General features: G+C 40.9%; 1 protein-coding gene across 2 annotated transcripts in view; it reads left to right on the top strand.

Moving 5' to 3' along the window:
• Nucleotides 1–14,017, top strand: part of FIGN (fidgetin, microtubule severing factor) — a gene marked incomplete at both ends in the record, with an annotated part of 85,423 nt that extends 71,406 nt beyond the window's left edge. Inside the window, 2 exons of one of the 2 annotated variants that reach the window (XM_082483876.1) lie at nucleotides 11,229–11,331; nucleotides 11,769–14,017. In XM_082483876.1, the coding sequence (XP_082340002.1) occupies nucleotides 11,229–11,331; nucleotides 11,769–14,017 (2,352 nt within the window). Of the gene's footprint in view, nucleotides 1–11,228; nucleotides 11,332–11,768 lie in introns of those variants that run through there. The other variant, XM_082483877.1, reaches the window with a different exon arrangement.
• Nucleotides 14,018–15,282: the final 1,265 nt, after the last annotated feature.

Below are 15,282 nucleotides of genomic sequence, written 5' to 3'. Positions count from 1 at the left end.
GTACCAAATACTTCAGCGAATATTTGTTAGTTTATGAACTTAATGTTTGATGCTAAGTGTGTTTAACTGTATTAATGTTAAACTTTCTTTTACGTCATTCCTGTACGTTACTTACACATTCTGGATGAGAAGAGAAGTGTTAACGGAAAAAAGAATTCAAGAAGATAGTTGCTGAATATTTAGTAAAATGTTCCTGTTAATAGCGTATAGCACTTTGAATACTAAATTCATGTGGATGCACTTTTATATTGTTATTGAACACAAAGTTGGATGGAGAGTTTTGTAACTAAAACCTTGTAATAAAATCTAACTGGAGAAATGATGGAAGGGGGACACACGTGGAAGATGCGGTGTTGCTGAAGGCGGTACGTTGGACTGGGGCCTCAGAGTGGCTGAAATCAGACTTCTGTCCAGTCAGTTTACAGCAGATTTTAGGAAGGTTCACATTCGGTAAAGCTTGAAAGCCACCTTATTAGACATAGGAAATAAATCAGAAACTGAGCTAGTGCAGCAAATAGCAGAACTCTCTGTCGAGATTTTAATGAAATATTTTCTGTGATGAGTTTTTATTAAACATGTGACACAAAACCCAAATGCCGTTGAACAAAACATCGTTTGTGTAATTAACAGCCGAATAACTGTTGCCTAAAAAAGAAAATCATAAAGTAAAAAGTGGGGCACATTTATCCCCTTCACAATAAATTGTAAACTTCAGTGGTTCTTGTGACTTCAAACCAGAGAAGTGATAGGAGAATCAAGCCCGTGAACCGCGGGGCTTAGGCAGCTCGTATGGACACCAAAACACCTTTTTGGCTCTTTTTGTGACGTTACCTTTCTACCTTCTCTTTGAAAGTCTCACAGTTAGCTGTGATATAGCCTATATTTTGTGAGGGAAAGGACTTTCATCAGTCAGTGTGCACCATCAAACATCAAGCAAAATAGTGCATTTTTTTGTTTTTTAGAAAAATCATACAAACACAAGCGCTATTATTCAGCTATACAAATGTGTGCCCGTAGTGCGCTTTGAGATGCTAATCAGTGGAGCTTGACTTCTGTACCCTGAAGCAAATTTTAAAACTATTTCATCATTAGGTGACTACATATGCAATAACACTATGGACAGAATTACAGGAAAAATAACACAGTTTATTGTTACTTAAGCTATCAAGAGTGCTTAGCTAGTTATTGATATGATCATCACATGGTTTAGATTTTTGTTGTCTCTTGAAGGCTGTTTACAGAAAAGGCTGAATTTGTGTGATAGCTGCAAAGGAATGTGACATTTTATCAGCTGGTCTGTATCATTTCTTTATGTTTTGAAAGCCAGTGCGTTATTCTCTTCTGCCTCTTGAAATGCCTGTGCACCCTCTCAACGACACACTGCGTGTTTCAGGACACGGCTCAACTTTTCCTGTTGCAGGATGAACTCTGCTCTTTTTGAGAAATAAGAACCAACATATAACACGAGGAGTTAGTTTCTTTTCTTTCCTGCCCTCTCCAGGAATACGGCAAAAATATCAGCATACACAGAGTTAAATTTCTCAGTTAAGACATTCTCTCTCTGGTGCCTGTGTGTGTGCAAAACATAGAAATGTATATGCATATATATAGAGAGAGATTTCTATATTTGTCTATAGAAAATACCCTGTTCCTCCTCCCCTCATCCCCCGGATAATTTGTCAAGCTAACTGAACAATCTATATGGCTCCTTTCAAATGCTCAGGAAACAATACAGTAAGTCCCAAACCAAGAGCGTGCAAAAAAATAGGCTATATTCCATTTTTCAGTAGTTAATTCAGATACGTTTTATTGAATAAGCAAGAAAGACTCTTTGGAATTTGTGGAATACAATAATTGAAAGGTTTAAGTGGGGAAAAGATTTAGCTCAGCTTAGTGTTTCTAGGATGTCAGTTCTTTGGTTATGCTTCTGCTTTTAATCTTGTTTCTCTGCTTTGGGGGGAGCAGGAAGGAAAGGAAGGGTCAGCTGCTCGCACAGCCAAGCCCGGGAAGGAGCCGTGCCGGAGCTCTGTTTTCCCTAAGAGCGTGATTAGTACAGTTCTGATGACTTAGCTAAGGTGTACCCTACCTTGGGGAGGAAACCTCCGGTTCCCTGTGATAACGTCGTCCCTTCCTACAGCATCATCTGTCGTGCTGAAATTTAGACGTTGTTGTTTGGGGTTTGTTTTTTTTAATGGAGAGACCAAATAAGTATACCGATTGATAATACAATCCTTTTTCGCGGGATATTCTCTTTGGAAAGACAGTGTATGCCAGCGCTAGCCACTCTGATCCTTATAGTAGAGAGAAATGGGGGGGCGGGGGGGGGTTGGTGTGTCTGGTACGACAGGGAAAAGGGAGAGAGTGGATGAGCACGGCTAAGCGCTCCCTGCTCTTAATCCTGGGCCACGTCAGGAGCATTCTAAAGCAGTTTATCTTCATATGTCGTCTTGTGTATAAGAAACAACACTAAACCCACCAAAACTCATTTCATATGTAGCTTTTTTCCCCAGCCTTCAGATCAAAGTTATTTTCTTCAGGCTGGACTAAATTATACGCAGGTCCCAGGAGTGAAGGACACTGAATTAATGCACTATGTCACCCAGTCCTGGCTATAGAATATTTTTATCAAAGTGTGAGACACAACATCTCTTTACTATTTCATTAAAAATTAATGTGCATATTGCCAAAAAGCAAAATGCATAAATAACATACACAAATTTTGCGAAAGCTTTGTACGCCATGGAGTCCTCTTAAGAAGGATTTTTTTTCTTGAGTATCAGATTACTTCTATATATACATTTAATCAGTATTTGTTCTCATTTAGCTAATTAGCAGAGGTACTCTAATCTCAGTAAAGCAACTGTTCCTACCTTTCCTATATTGGTAGGTTTTGGAATAAGCGCTTTAAAAGGAAAGCAGGATTCCTGGTTACTGGCTGGAGCGTTGCCTTATTGGCCCATATAAATTTGCTTTTTCCCTCTTGTTTGTTGAGTGTAATGGGTCAAACCTGAGTACAGTTATTTGAAACTTACTGAAATTGATCTTTGCCTTCATATTTGTAAGGCGAATAGAGCTGGTTAGATAAATCTCTGGAATTAACCTTCTCTTGCTATACATAAAGCTATGAAATACATACATACAGTACGATGACTGAAAAATGTATTAAAAATGTAGTGGAATTTATACAGAGTGCTGCTGTTGTTAATTGGAGAGAAATATATTTTAAATAACTCTTGCTATGTAGTGGTCCTGTTTTTTAGAGCGAGATTATTTTCTAACATTTTGGAACAGCGTGATACAAAAAATAATTCAGCATCACTTAAATCTCTATTTATTGTGCACCCACTTTGTTCAAATGAAGTATGTCCCTTTATGGCAGTTTTAACCCCATTTATCCTCATGCACAAGTGCTCACCTGTTATTTACTCACATAAGAGAAGGTCGGTACTGCAGAACAAGGGGAGTGCTCTGTTGTGACATAGAGCATACATATTCATTAGCTCTGCTGTCCCTATGGACACGTGTGGTATGTCCTGATGATCTTCATTTGGCAAAAGGAAGTGAGTTTAAGAAGGAAATTGTCTTAATGGATTTAAGATACATGAGAAAAAGGTTTTAAAAATGCTTCCTTTATGGTGAGAAACCGAGCAATAATTCTAAGTGTGAATGAAAAAAAATTCCTGTAAAAGGAAACAATTTACTGAATTGTGATTAGCAACAGAAATGGAAAAAATAATAGAATCCGATATATGAAAATTATAATTTTCAGTTTGGGTTTTGGTTTTTTTTTCCTCGAATAGTCTAGGTCAGGATCTGAATGTTCCATAGGAGGCTCCCTACTGCTGAAAATTCATTCCTTTTGCCTCTCACTTGCTAAAAAACAAGTTCAGGGTTCTGTGTTTCACCTGCTGCAGTTGATTACGTGAGAAATACAATAAAGCAGTGAGTGTATTTTATCTACTCTGCTTTTAAGGGTTTGTGTTATGCTCTTTCAAGTTAAATGTGCCTCAAACTCCACTTCTGGAAGGGGAACCAAGGAAAAGGCTACTTCTGCTATTTTGTTGGTTAAAAAGAGAGTACGCATTTTGCTGCGCTTCTAAAAGCTTCGGTTGGGTTTATTGGAGACTTGAAGTAAGCGCTTCAGTGGGAGCAGTATCATGCCCCAGGTCTAAACTCTTTTGCATTTGCAAATATGCATAAATACTTGTGCCAAGCGGCCCGACTCCATGTTAATTTATGACTATATTTTACCATGTGAATACTTTAATTCTCAGAATCACTAGAGTTATCCTGCAGTGGTAATATTGATTCTCATGTTTATATAGGCATAAATTGCGGATTAGGTAGTATATTGTATCTTTTAAAAATACCTTATAGCTATAAGCGTGTGTTCAGTGGATTACAAAAAGTGACTTTTTTTTTAATGTCATTCTTACTTTTGTTTACAGTTACCGTTCTTCTGAGTGTTCTCTCAGAAATTATTATGGTCTCATTCATTTAGCATTGACAAAATATGCTGGTTCCTTTAAAGGCATGGTACTCTTCAGAGGTACTTGACAGAAACACCTTAAAAATGTAAAGCCTGGGAAGAGGAAGCGAAGCATCGTAACAGGTTAAAAGAAAACTCATTGCAATTATTCTCTTCGTTAGTGTGTTTTTCAGTCGGTTTAGAAAAGTGTTATGAGCAAATGAGTACAGTCAGGGCCGACTGATGTAGTCAAATATTCTAAAGATAAACTACAATTAATCACAAATATGACGCACGCATAAATGATTTTACTTATGGTACACAGTGATAGTGCATCAGTGTGATTACCCTGCAAGGATGGAGCACTGAACCGCGAATGTTTTTGCGCTTAAGGACCACTGCCGCAGAGGAACCGATACCTCCGAGGTGGGCCGCACCCTGGGAGGTCCCGTGTGGTGCCTAAGTAATCGCTACGGTCCCTTATCATCCACGGCCGTGGGCTGCCGCTTGGTTGGCCTGGGGATGCAACCTGCTTCTGCTGGCAAAATATGACAGTATCGTCTCTGGGCCTAGTTTCTCCTTGCTTGCTTGACTGTTATTTCTCCCTATTTCTGTTTCATAAGGCCTTTGAAGCTGATGGGTCCGCTAAAGGCCGTTTAGCCAGAAATGTCTTTGTGACTATCAAAGGCACTGCTTTATGTAAATGGCAAGGAGGGGGCTCGGAGGGAGAGAACTCATTTGCTGTAAACGTATTGCAATTTGCTGTTGTGAGGTGTGAAAGTGTGATTTAAAAGGAATAATTGTTTGACAGTATTTAAATTAGATAATTGGGATGTATTAGTTTGAGATTCCATGTTTCAAATTTCATTTTTAACCGGTCCAGGCTCTCCTAAAATCTGTTGCGGTTTTCTCACTGCTTTTATCCTTAAGTGCTGTTGACATATACGTGATCCTCAATATTACTTGTGATTTAAGTGTTTTGTTTTAAAGATTGAAATGTTTTCACTATCCCTCCTAGATGGGAATCGTATTGTAAACACCCTGCCAACAGCTTGCTCCCACTGATGCACATGGCATGCATAGGCTATGGATAATAAGAGGAAGAACAAATCCCTATCAAGAAAATGCTGAGAGCACTTTCCAGGCCTGTTTTCATGGGTTTGTGGCTGCCACTTATTGAAAAATGCTTCCAAAGTTGGGCCCGTACGGCTGGGCAGCTCAGTTGGAGGCTCTTCCTCCCACCAAATCCTTTGACGTCAAAGGAGTTCCTCATGGACTGGAGCAGAGGTCTTCACTGAGTAATTAGAAAATAAATGTGGGAATCATTTTCTTTCCTTTTTTTTTTTTCCTGCAAAACATAATTAGCTCAATCCACTCTTCAAAATCCCTCCTGTTTCCAATTAAGAGAGATCAGTTGCACTATCTTCAAACAGCTGAAATTATGCTTATTAATAAAAAATGGAGTGTAAAAGAAATGTTTTATCTTGAATTAATTTTTATTATTATGGGACAGTATACAGTCTTACAAAATATTATCAGATTTAGTACAAACCCAGGGAGTTGTGCGTCCTACATCTCGAACAGCGGTTACAGCATGACTCATTTATTCAGCTCTGTCCCATGCTTAAGAAGGATTTTAAAATGTGGATTTAGGGCCTGATCCTCAAGGTACTAACACCTTCTGCTCTCACTGAAGTATGAGGTTTGAGGAGTCCTGGCATGTTCCCCAGTGAAGTCGATAGCTGTTTTGGCAGAGCTGATCTCTGCATGTCCGCAAGAAGCAATCCCTTGGATAAAATCATTATGGTCCACGGTGAAAATACTCAATGTCTTGAATAATTGGAGACAAGGCTGAGAGTAGCAGTTCAGTGTGCAGGGACAGATTTTGGAGTCTTTGGCTAAGCATGTAAGCAATCCAAAGTGATGAAGTTCACATCCACTTGCAAGTCTAGAAGGAAGAGGGTTGGTGGTACTCAGAGCTGTGGTTTTGGAATTGTTTCCTACCTTGCAACAGCGTGCTCCTACGAGTCTGTTATGATCGGTTATCAGAAGCATCTCATTTACTTGTTTGCACCTGGTACAGTCTACCCCTTTTCAACAGTGCATTAAACAGTTGCTCAGATCATATTTAACCACATGCCTAAAGTTAAGAACCTGCCTGAGCTACTGATATTTACAAGTGAACCTGCAGACCCGTGCTAGATAGGACCTAAGGCACTGCAGGGTTGAGCAGGGCAGGAACAGAGAGACCGCAAAAGAAGAATTATTTTCTTTTGCCTCAGGTATGTTGAAGGAACAGTTGGAGGCCCCTAATCCAAACTGAAACTTTGGTAGCTGGTTGGGAAGGTTGGTGTGCTGCCCTGTTTTTAGTTCCTCGTGCACAGTAGCTCTGGATCATTTAGGTTTTGTTCCCCAGCATCTCTGGAAGTGCAATGCAACCTCTGCCGGTACGTTCAGAAAATCACAGCTGCATGTGATTTCGTTTTAACTTGATTATCGTATGAGACATGTGAATAGATGAGAGGTTTACTAAAGTCCCAGTGTCCTTTGTCTAAAGCAGATCATTGTGAACCAAGTTGGTTAGTTGGAAGGTGGTTGTCATTGTTTGGACTTGTCCATGGGACACCGTAAATCCTTTGTTGTGTTTTCACCCAGTGTGGTCCTAGCTAGTATTTCTGGACTTTTCCGTGCCTGGTTTGAACAGAAATTCTTCCATTTAAATTGAGAGGAAAGGCTAGTTATCTATTTTTATCTTCTATAACAGATATAACCCTTAAGGGGCTGAACAGTTTGACCTGATACTGAGGGTACCAGTGGAGGAGGGTTCTTTGGATGCACAAACTTACTCGAGCTCCCAGCAGGATCAGGCCCCGTTGGACATCCAGGATGTGTAGAACATTGCTTGTTCCTTTTTGCATTCGGATTACAATGTTATTTTTTCCTAAATCTGGCATTCTTTCTTTTTTTTTGTTTTGTTTATTTTAATTCATAAATCTGAATATGTAAGTGTATCTCTGCCATATGGAATTATCGAAAGGGAAACTGATGAAGTATTATGTATTAGATTTTACATTTTCAGGCAAAGTGCGCAAAATTAGAAGGGGGAAAAATGGTCAAACACTTGGTTCAAAGTAGTTGAATAATGAAATTGTTGACTTTAATTACTTTAAATGTAATTCAGATAGATCCAACTGAAGGAATTACGGAAGAGGGATACATAGCAGGGCTGTCATTACAAGGAAAAGTAGATACTGCTAAAAAAGCCTACACTGCCTCTCCTATATGATGTATTAAATTTATCTTAAAAGCAATTCTCTGATAAGTACATACCTGTACTTAAAGAACAGAATCCTTTCCTTTTGCCTTTTACAGCCCATACCAGCACAGTTTACACAGTTCAAAAATGTTGTTAGCTCAGAGGATTCCTAAGTTAGCGAAGATTTTTTTGAAAAATACATTCAGCTTCCATTGCTTCTGGATTTTCAGTAAGTTATTAAGCAAATACACTATCTGCAGGTCTGTGGTTTATGTCAGTTTAAATTACGCTAAAAAAAATGCAACCTCTAAATATGCCCTTATTTACCTGATTTTAGATGGTTATATCAGCATTTGGATTCCTGACAAAAGAAATGCAGGAAGGTGTATCAGCTCAAGCAAAAAACAACTGATAAAATACATTTTAAAATATGGAGAGAAAGTGGCTGCAAATGTTAAGCAATTGGCGGGGGGGGGGAAAGGGGGAGTGTTTGCATAATTAAAAGAAACTAAATCATCTTTTTTTTTCCTCCCAAATCAGACATTTGACTTTTGTCAAATAAATTATTGAAGTATTAACAAACAGAGTCAAACTTAGCAGAAGTTTGCTGTATTTTCGATTAACATCAAATTGAGGAAATGGCTCTTTGTGCCCCCCAGTCCAGACCATTCCAGTGGGCTCCATGTAAATACAGATTTCTTCACTGCATACTAATGCAAAAAATATGCTTATGGTTAACTATTAACCTATGCTTCCAAATAACACTAATGATTGCAATGTGCTGGAATAAATGCTCATGTTTCATGGGATGAGAACAGTCCCGTTCTCTTAAGCTTATCTAATCAAAGCCTAATCCTGCCTTTACAGCCTTTGTTAAATGCATTGGTATTTAATATGCATCAATAAATAAACTTTCAATTATTGTGCAGTGAGCATATCCAAAGATAGCATGACAATGTGAAACTACTGGTCTATCTAGCAATTATTCCAAATAAAGAATGCTGATGATGTGATTTTCCCCTCCTCTTATATAATGGATAGTTCAGATTTTCTGACATTCTTTTGCAGTCTCCTAATAAAGAAAATAAATTAATCTAGGCAAATAAAATTCAAAGAATTGAATTTTTACACCATCTAAATACATCTCCCCATGGTGAGTAGAAATAGAATTATTTTATTTTAAGAGCCTATGATCCATTCTAAATAAAAAAAGACCAATCGATGAATTTTTTAAAGTATTTGTGAAAGGTATTTTGACAAGCTTGCTAAGTGGGTAGTGTATGATATATGTTCTTGTGCTCTGACCTAGTGCATTCTTTTATCTCTTTAAGTTGAATAGTCTTCCTTTTACAAGCTATTAAAGACAACGTGCCAAAAGCGTATTCATTAACTACAGTACAAGTACCAGCCCAGCCAGATTCTCTGCTCCATCCATGCCTATCTTACCTTCTTTTTCAAAAGTTCCACTGCTGCTTTAGTGCATTCTTTGCGAAGGGTCTTTCTCATGGCATCTGTTTGTTAGTATCTAGTGAAGCATCAATGTACTCAAGTTCTTCTGCATCTCTGTAACAGAAGATTTCAGTGTTTTGGTAACCTTATAAGCCCAATATCGTAGAAGACAGATAGGTTTTGTTTGTTTTGTTTGGCTGTTTTTTAATAGGAGTAATGAACTTTTATGTCTGTTAGGCAGTTCTACGTTACAGGAACATTAATACTCTTTCCTTTTAAAAAGCTTGAAGTAAATCCCATGACACCAGAAGAATTTTAGATACTGATTACTTGCAATTGGCTCTTGGTGATTTGCTCTTCAGATTTCTGGCTGAATTTAACAAGGTATGATTTCTGAAAAGCTTCTGGTAGTTTCTCATTAAAACTGCATTTTTTTTCATATGAGCACGATTTCTAGAATTTCACCGGATTTCATTTACCCCCTCTGAAAGGCAGTGGTTGAAACATCAGAAACAATTAGCAAAAAAGATTATATTAACGCGAAATGAAAGAAATAAATCTGCCAAAACCTCAGTCTCAAGGCTGCATTTGTCAAAAGCACTTCTCTGAATTAACTTTTGTAGGATAACTGTATAATTGTTAACAGACATTTTTCTCAAGTTGTCAAAGTGTTTGAAAAATGAGAGAGAGAGAGAGAGAGAGAGAGAACACTTGGGGAAAAAAAAAATCCACAAGTAATCAATGGCATGCTCACATGGACTGAGATTTGCGGTACTGGTACTAATAAAATATAAAGCTCAATCAGAGGTACTTTGCAGTTTTCAGGCTAAATTTAAATGATTTGGTGATTTGCAAATACACGAATCCAAAAATTAAAATGAAGAATCCGAATGCAAATGAGTGCAACTGCAATGAAATATAATTGCAAATGAATCTGTTGCTTTATTCCTTTATTGTGTAATTACTGCAATCCTTCCCACCTTGTTTTCAGTATTTCTTAATCATTAAGTCGGAAGCATGACAGCAGTGCCAGCCCTGGCATGATTCTCTTTGACTAAAACCTTGTAAATTAACACAATTAGCACAGCATCATCCTGCTAATTAACTTCCAGTGTCTGGTGCAGTGGTTTTGCAAACAAGGAAGAGGGAGTCAGAAGGGAATAAACATGCCATTCTGTTACCAAACTGTGCGCTGTGTTAGGTTTAGCTCAGCGAGGCTAAGCTGGCCATGTCAGATGCCAGAGTCAGGCAATGAAGAGCTAAAGGGGTTGGGGAGAAAAACAGGAGGGGGTAGAAGCTGTCAAAATAGACTGCGGTAATTCAGAGGGGAGCTGGTGCCACAGATGCTTCATTTCGCCGAGGCCTGCTCCTTATCAGGGAATCTGTGCCAGAGGGCACAAGACTGTTTGCAAAAATCACTTTTGGTAATACGAGAGAGATTAAGGAGGTCTATTTGATACAGCTGCGCAAAAAATCAGCGATGTGTCCGCCGTGCATAGGTACACGGTGGAGGGGGTTATCTTAACGCTTGTAAATTGCCCTTACTAGGTGGAGTGGATTACGGGGAGGGGGGGGACAATTCACATCGCGTTATTTGCAAGATTAATTGCTTTAAAACGACATTTGCAATTTTTTTCTTTTATTGATAAGTGTTGGTTGGGTGTTTTGTTTTGTTTTGTTTTGTTTTTTAATAGCCAGCTGTGGAAACCACAGAACTTTTAGGAACTTGGCTTTATTTCTTTTTCCTTTACTTCATCTTTTTTTTTTTTTTTTTTTTTTTTTAACCCTCTTTCTTTGTACCCTGGAGGCTGAGGTGTGTGTGTGGGGGGGTGGTGGTGGTGGGGGAGAGAGAGAGCAAGCAAGGAGACCGACAGACAAGTCATGCTTGTTTTTTTTTTCCAGAGCCTCAACAACAGAACTGAGAGGCAGAAAGGAGCCAGTTGTAATTCATACCGAGTTGTAGGCTTTGTGTGATGAAAGCGACGGAGCGCTGCCTGGGAGATTGCTTTGCTGCACTCCACGAAGCAGATTTGAAACTGTCGTGGACCACTTTAGATGAGAGTTGGATTATGGAATGACCTGCTATGTCTGTGTCATATTGTTCTGCGCAGGGTGCATTATACTGTGCTAACTAGGTGTTCAGTACCAAATAAGAGAGGTATCCTAGATGTGATCTGTCAGCTGTGTCTCATTTTTTTATATTGGTTAAAATATAAAACTGAAACAGTGATGAGAGAGGACGGAGCAGTTGGATGCCTTGTAAACAATAAATCTGCGCTCAGAGTATTTAAAATGTACTGAGTCTTATTTAATTACTTTGAGAAATCTGGCATTACCTATATTTTCTAAAGCAACAAATTACCCCTGACTGAATCGACAAAAAATGTGGCTCCATGTGTATGTGCCTACAATAAACCAGGCAGTTTATACGGCTTCATAAGGGCATTGCATTTTCTTTCCTTAAGGATTTGTGGTGTTAAGTACGGTGTTTTGGAGAGCTGAAGAAGTTCACAGACAGTACGTTTGAGGACTCATTTAAAAGCATCCGAAAAAGGCCGAGCTTGCTGTTAACTTTGTTTTTTCCTGCCGCCCTAGGCTTGAAGATGCAGTGGACGCCGGAGCATGCCCAGTGGCCAGAACAGCACTTTGATATCACTTCGACCACCCGGTCCCCTGCCCACAAGGTGGAAGCCTACCGGGGGCACCTGCAGCGCACCTACCAGTACGCCTGGGCCAACGACGACATCTCGGCTCTGACTGCCTCCAATCTTCTGAAAAAGTATGCAGAAAAATACTCCGGTATTTTGGAAGGTCCGGCCGAGCGGCCCATTCTCAGCAATTACTCTGAAGCTCCCTCGGGGCTGGTGAACGGCCGGAAGAATGAAAGCGAGCCCTGGCAGCCGTCGCTGAACTCGGAGAGCGTGTATCCCATGAACTGTGTCCCAGACGTTATCACCGCCAGCAAAGCTGGGGTAAGCGCAGCCCTCCCTCCCGCAGACGTCTCGGCCAGCATTGGGAGCTCTCCTGGGGTGGCCAGTAACCTGGCTGAACCCAGTTACTCCAGCAGCACCTGCGGAAGTCACACCGTTCCCAGTCTTCATTCAGGGCTCCCATCTCAGGAATACGCCGCAGGATACAATGGCTCGTACTTGCATACCAGTTACAGCGGCCAGCCAGCACCTGCACTTCCATCCCCTCATCCGTCCCCCCTGCATAGCTCGGGACTTTTACAGCCCCCACCGCCGCCGCCGCCACCAGCCCTTGTCCCCGGCTACAATGGGACCTCTAACCTCTCCAGTTACAGCTACCCTTCCGCCAGTTATCCTCCTCAAACCGCTGTTGGCCCTGGGTACAGCCCTGGGGGGGCCCCGCCGCCCTCGGCGTACCTGCCTTCAGGAATCCCTGCTCCGACCCCTCTGCCCCCCACCACCGTCCCCAGCTACTCCTACCAGGGCCACGGTCTGACGCCCATCGCGCCATCTGCCCTGACAAACAGTTCCGCCAGCTCTCTCAAAAGGAAAGCTTTCTACATGGCAGGGCAAGGAGAAATGGACTCCAGTTATGGAAATTACAGCTATGGCCAACAGAGATCTACACAGAGTCCCATGTATCGAATGCCCGACAACAGCATTTCAAATGCAAACAGGGGGAATGGTTTTGACAGAAGTGCTGAAACATCATCCTTAGCATTTAAGCCAACAAAGCAGCTAATGTCCTCTGAACAGCAAAGGAAATTCAGCAGCCAGTCCAGTAGGGCTCTAACACCCCCATCCTATAGTACTGCTAAAAACTCACTGGGTTCGAGATCAGGTGACTCGTTTGGGAAGTACACCTCCCCGGTAATGAACGAGCACGGTGAGGAGCACAGGCAGCTCCTCCCTCACCCAATGCAAGGCCCGGGACTTCGTGCAGCTACCTCATCCAACCACTCTGTGGACGAGCAACTGAAGAATACTGACACACACCTCATTGACCTTGTCACCAATGAGATTATCAACCAAGGACCTCCCGTGGACTGGAGCGACATCGCTGGCCTAGATCTAGTAAAGGCCGTCATTAAGGAGGAGGTTTTATGGCCAGTATTGAGGTCAGATGCATTCAATGGACTGACTGCTCTACCTCGGAGCATCCTTTTGTTTGGACCTCGGGGAACAGGCAAAACATTAATGGGCAGATGTATAGCTAGTCAGCTGGGGGCCACGTTTTTCAAAATCACCGGCTCTGGCCTTGTCACAAAGTGGTTAGGGGAAGGCGAAAAAATTGTCCATGCCTCCTTCCTCGTGGCAAGGTGTCGCCAACCCTCGGTGATTTTTGTTAGTGACATTGATATGCTCCTTTCCTCTCAAGTGAGCGAAGAACACAGTCCAGTAAGTCGGATGAGAACCGAGTTCCTTATGCAGCTGGACACTGTACTGACTTCTGCTGAGGACCAAATAGTAGTAATTTGCGCCACGAGTAAACCGGAAGAAATTGATGAATCTCTTCGAAGGTACTTCATGAAACGACTTTTAATCCCACTTCCTGACAGCACAGCGAGGCACCAGATAATAGTACAACTGCTCTCACAGCACAATTACTGTCTCAACGACAAGGAGGTTGCACTGCTTGTCCAGCGCACAGAAGGCTTTTCTGGACTTGATGTGGCTCACTTGTGTCAGGAAGCCGTGGTGGGCCCACTCCACGCCATGCCAGCCACAGACCTTTCAGCCATTATGCCCAGCCAGTTGAGGCCCGTTACATATCAAGACTTTGAAAACGCTTTCTGCAAGATACAGCCTAGCATATCTCAAAAAGAGCTTGATACATATGTTGAATGGAACAAAATGTTTGGTTGCAGCCAGTGATACTACTTAAAAAAAAAAAAACAAACACAAATGTAATGAATGTTGGCACACACAGAACCTACTATCTAGGGTAGAGAACCCTTTTCAGTAGTGTTAAAATTGCAAAGGGTACTGGGAAGACTACAATTTACCTTGCCTCTAAAGAGTCAGGGTAGACTTGAAGGAAAAGTGCATCAAACAAGAGCTGCTGATCTGAAAAAGCCACACATGACAGAAAGCGCGTGTTGATGCTCAGTTCTGTTCAAGCTAGACAATACTCACCAAGGAGCAAGGTGCAAGTGGGTTGATTTCAGAAGGACATGAACCCTGTGTGTTGATTCCATTCTGCTGTTCTTGAGATTTAGTTGCTGTCAAGTGCCTGAAGTGGTGCTTTATTTTTTTGTTTGCCTCACAATTACATTGGTGGCATGTGCTAATATAAAGAGCTTTAACTTCAAACATTATTGGACTAAAGAGATGAACGGTTGTGTTGCGACAGAGAACCAGATTTTTGCTATTCTAAGAGCAACAGTATTCCTCAAATCCTGTCTGTTCTGCGGTGTTAAACTAAGAACAGGTAAAACAGGGTAATGGTAATCTGGACCTTAATTTCTGCAGTTCATTTCTTTTAATGTTCTGTCTGCAAAAACTCAGGAAAGTGATTGTGATTTGTACAGTACCTCAAAGGAATGTGTTGAAAGCACTATGTACTGCTGAGAGTTATAGGCTAGGCTTCAATGTTACTTTATATTAAATATGTATGTTTACCTCAACAATTGGAAAATGGCAAGGAAAATTACTTTGAATGTATCCAGGAAAAAACTAAAGCGTGATATGACTGAAGCTTTACAGTTTGTAAAAATAGAAACAGAAGGCTTTCCCAGTGTTCAGAAATGGTTCTTTTGCCAATTTGTCAGATCAAACCAGAGCAGAACGATTTTTCTTGTCGGTAAACTGTAAGAATTTTCAGCATATTGCTCCTTGATAATTACGTGATACAGTCTTTTGAAGGTGCGTAGATGAAAAAAGAGCCACTTAATCGGTTTACACTAGCATCCGAAACAGTCTAACGTAAGATTTGGTAGGACTCCGAGAGGCAAATTACCTTAAGCTGTGACTGCCGGCCTTTGTTGCGCGGCTCCGGTCCTAGTTTTGAGGTTATTTTGGTGAAGCTGTAGCGATGGGGATCAGTGTAGGTCGCTGGCAGAGCTATGGGTTGCAGAGCTGTTTATAGCAACGCAGTGGACTGTGACCAAACAAACAGTACAAATAACAAAGCAAAACTG

Source organism: Vanellus vanellus (genome assembly GCF_965231255.1).
Source record: "Vanellus vanellus genome assembly, chromosome: 5".
Taxonomy (NCBI): Eukaryota; Metazoa; Chordata; class Aves; order Charadriiformes; family Charadriidae; genus Vanellus; species Vanellus vanellus.
Note: the sequence above shows the minus strand (reverse complement) of the source record. Positions and strands in the feature narration are given on the sequence as shown.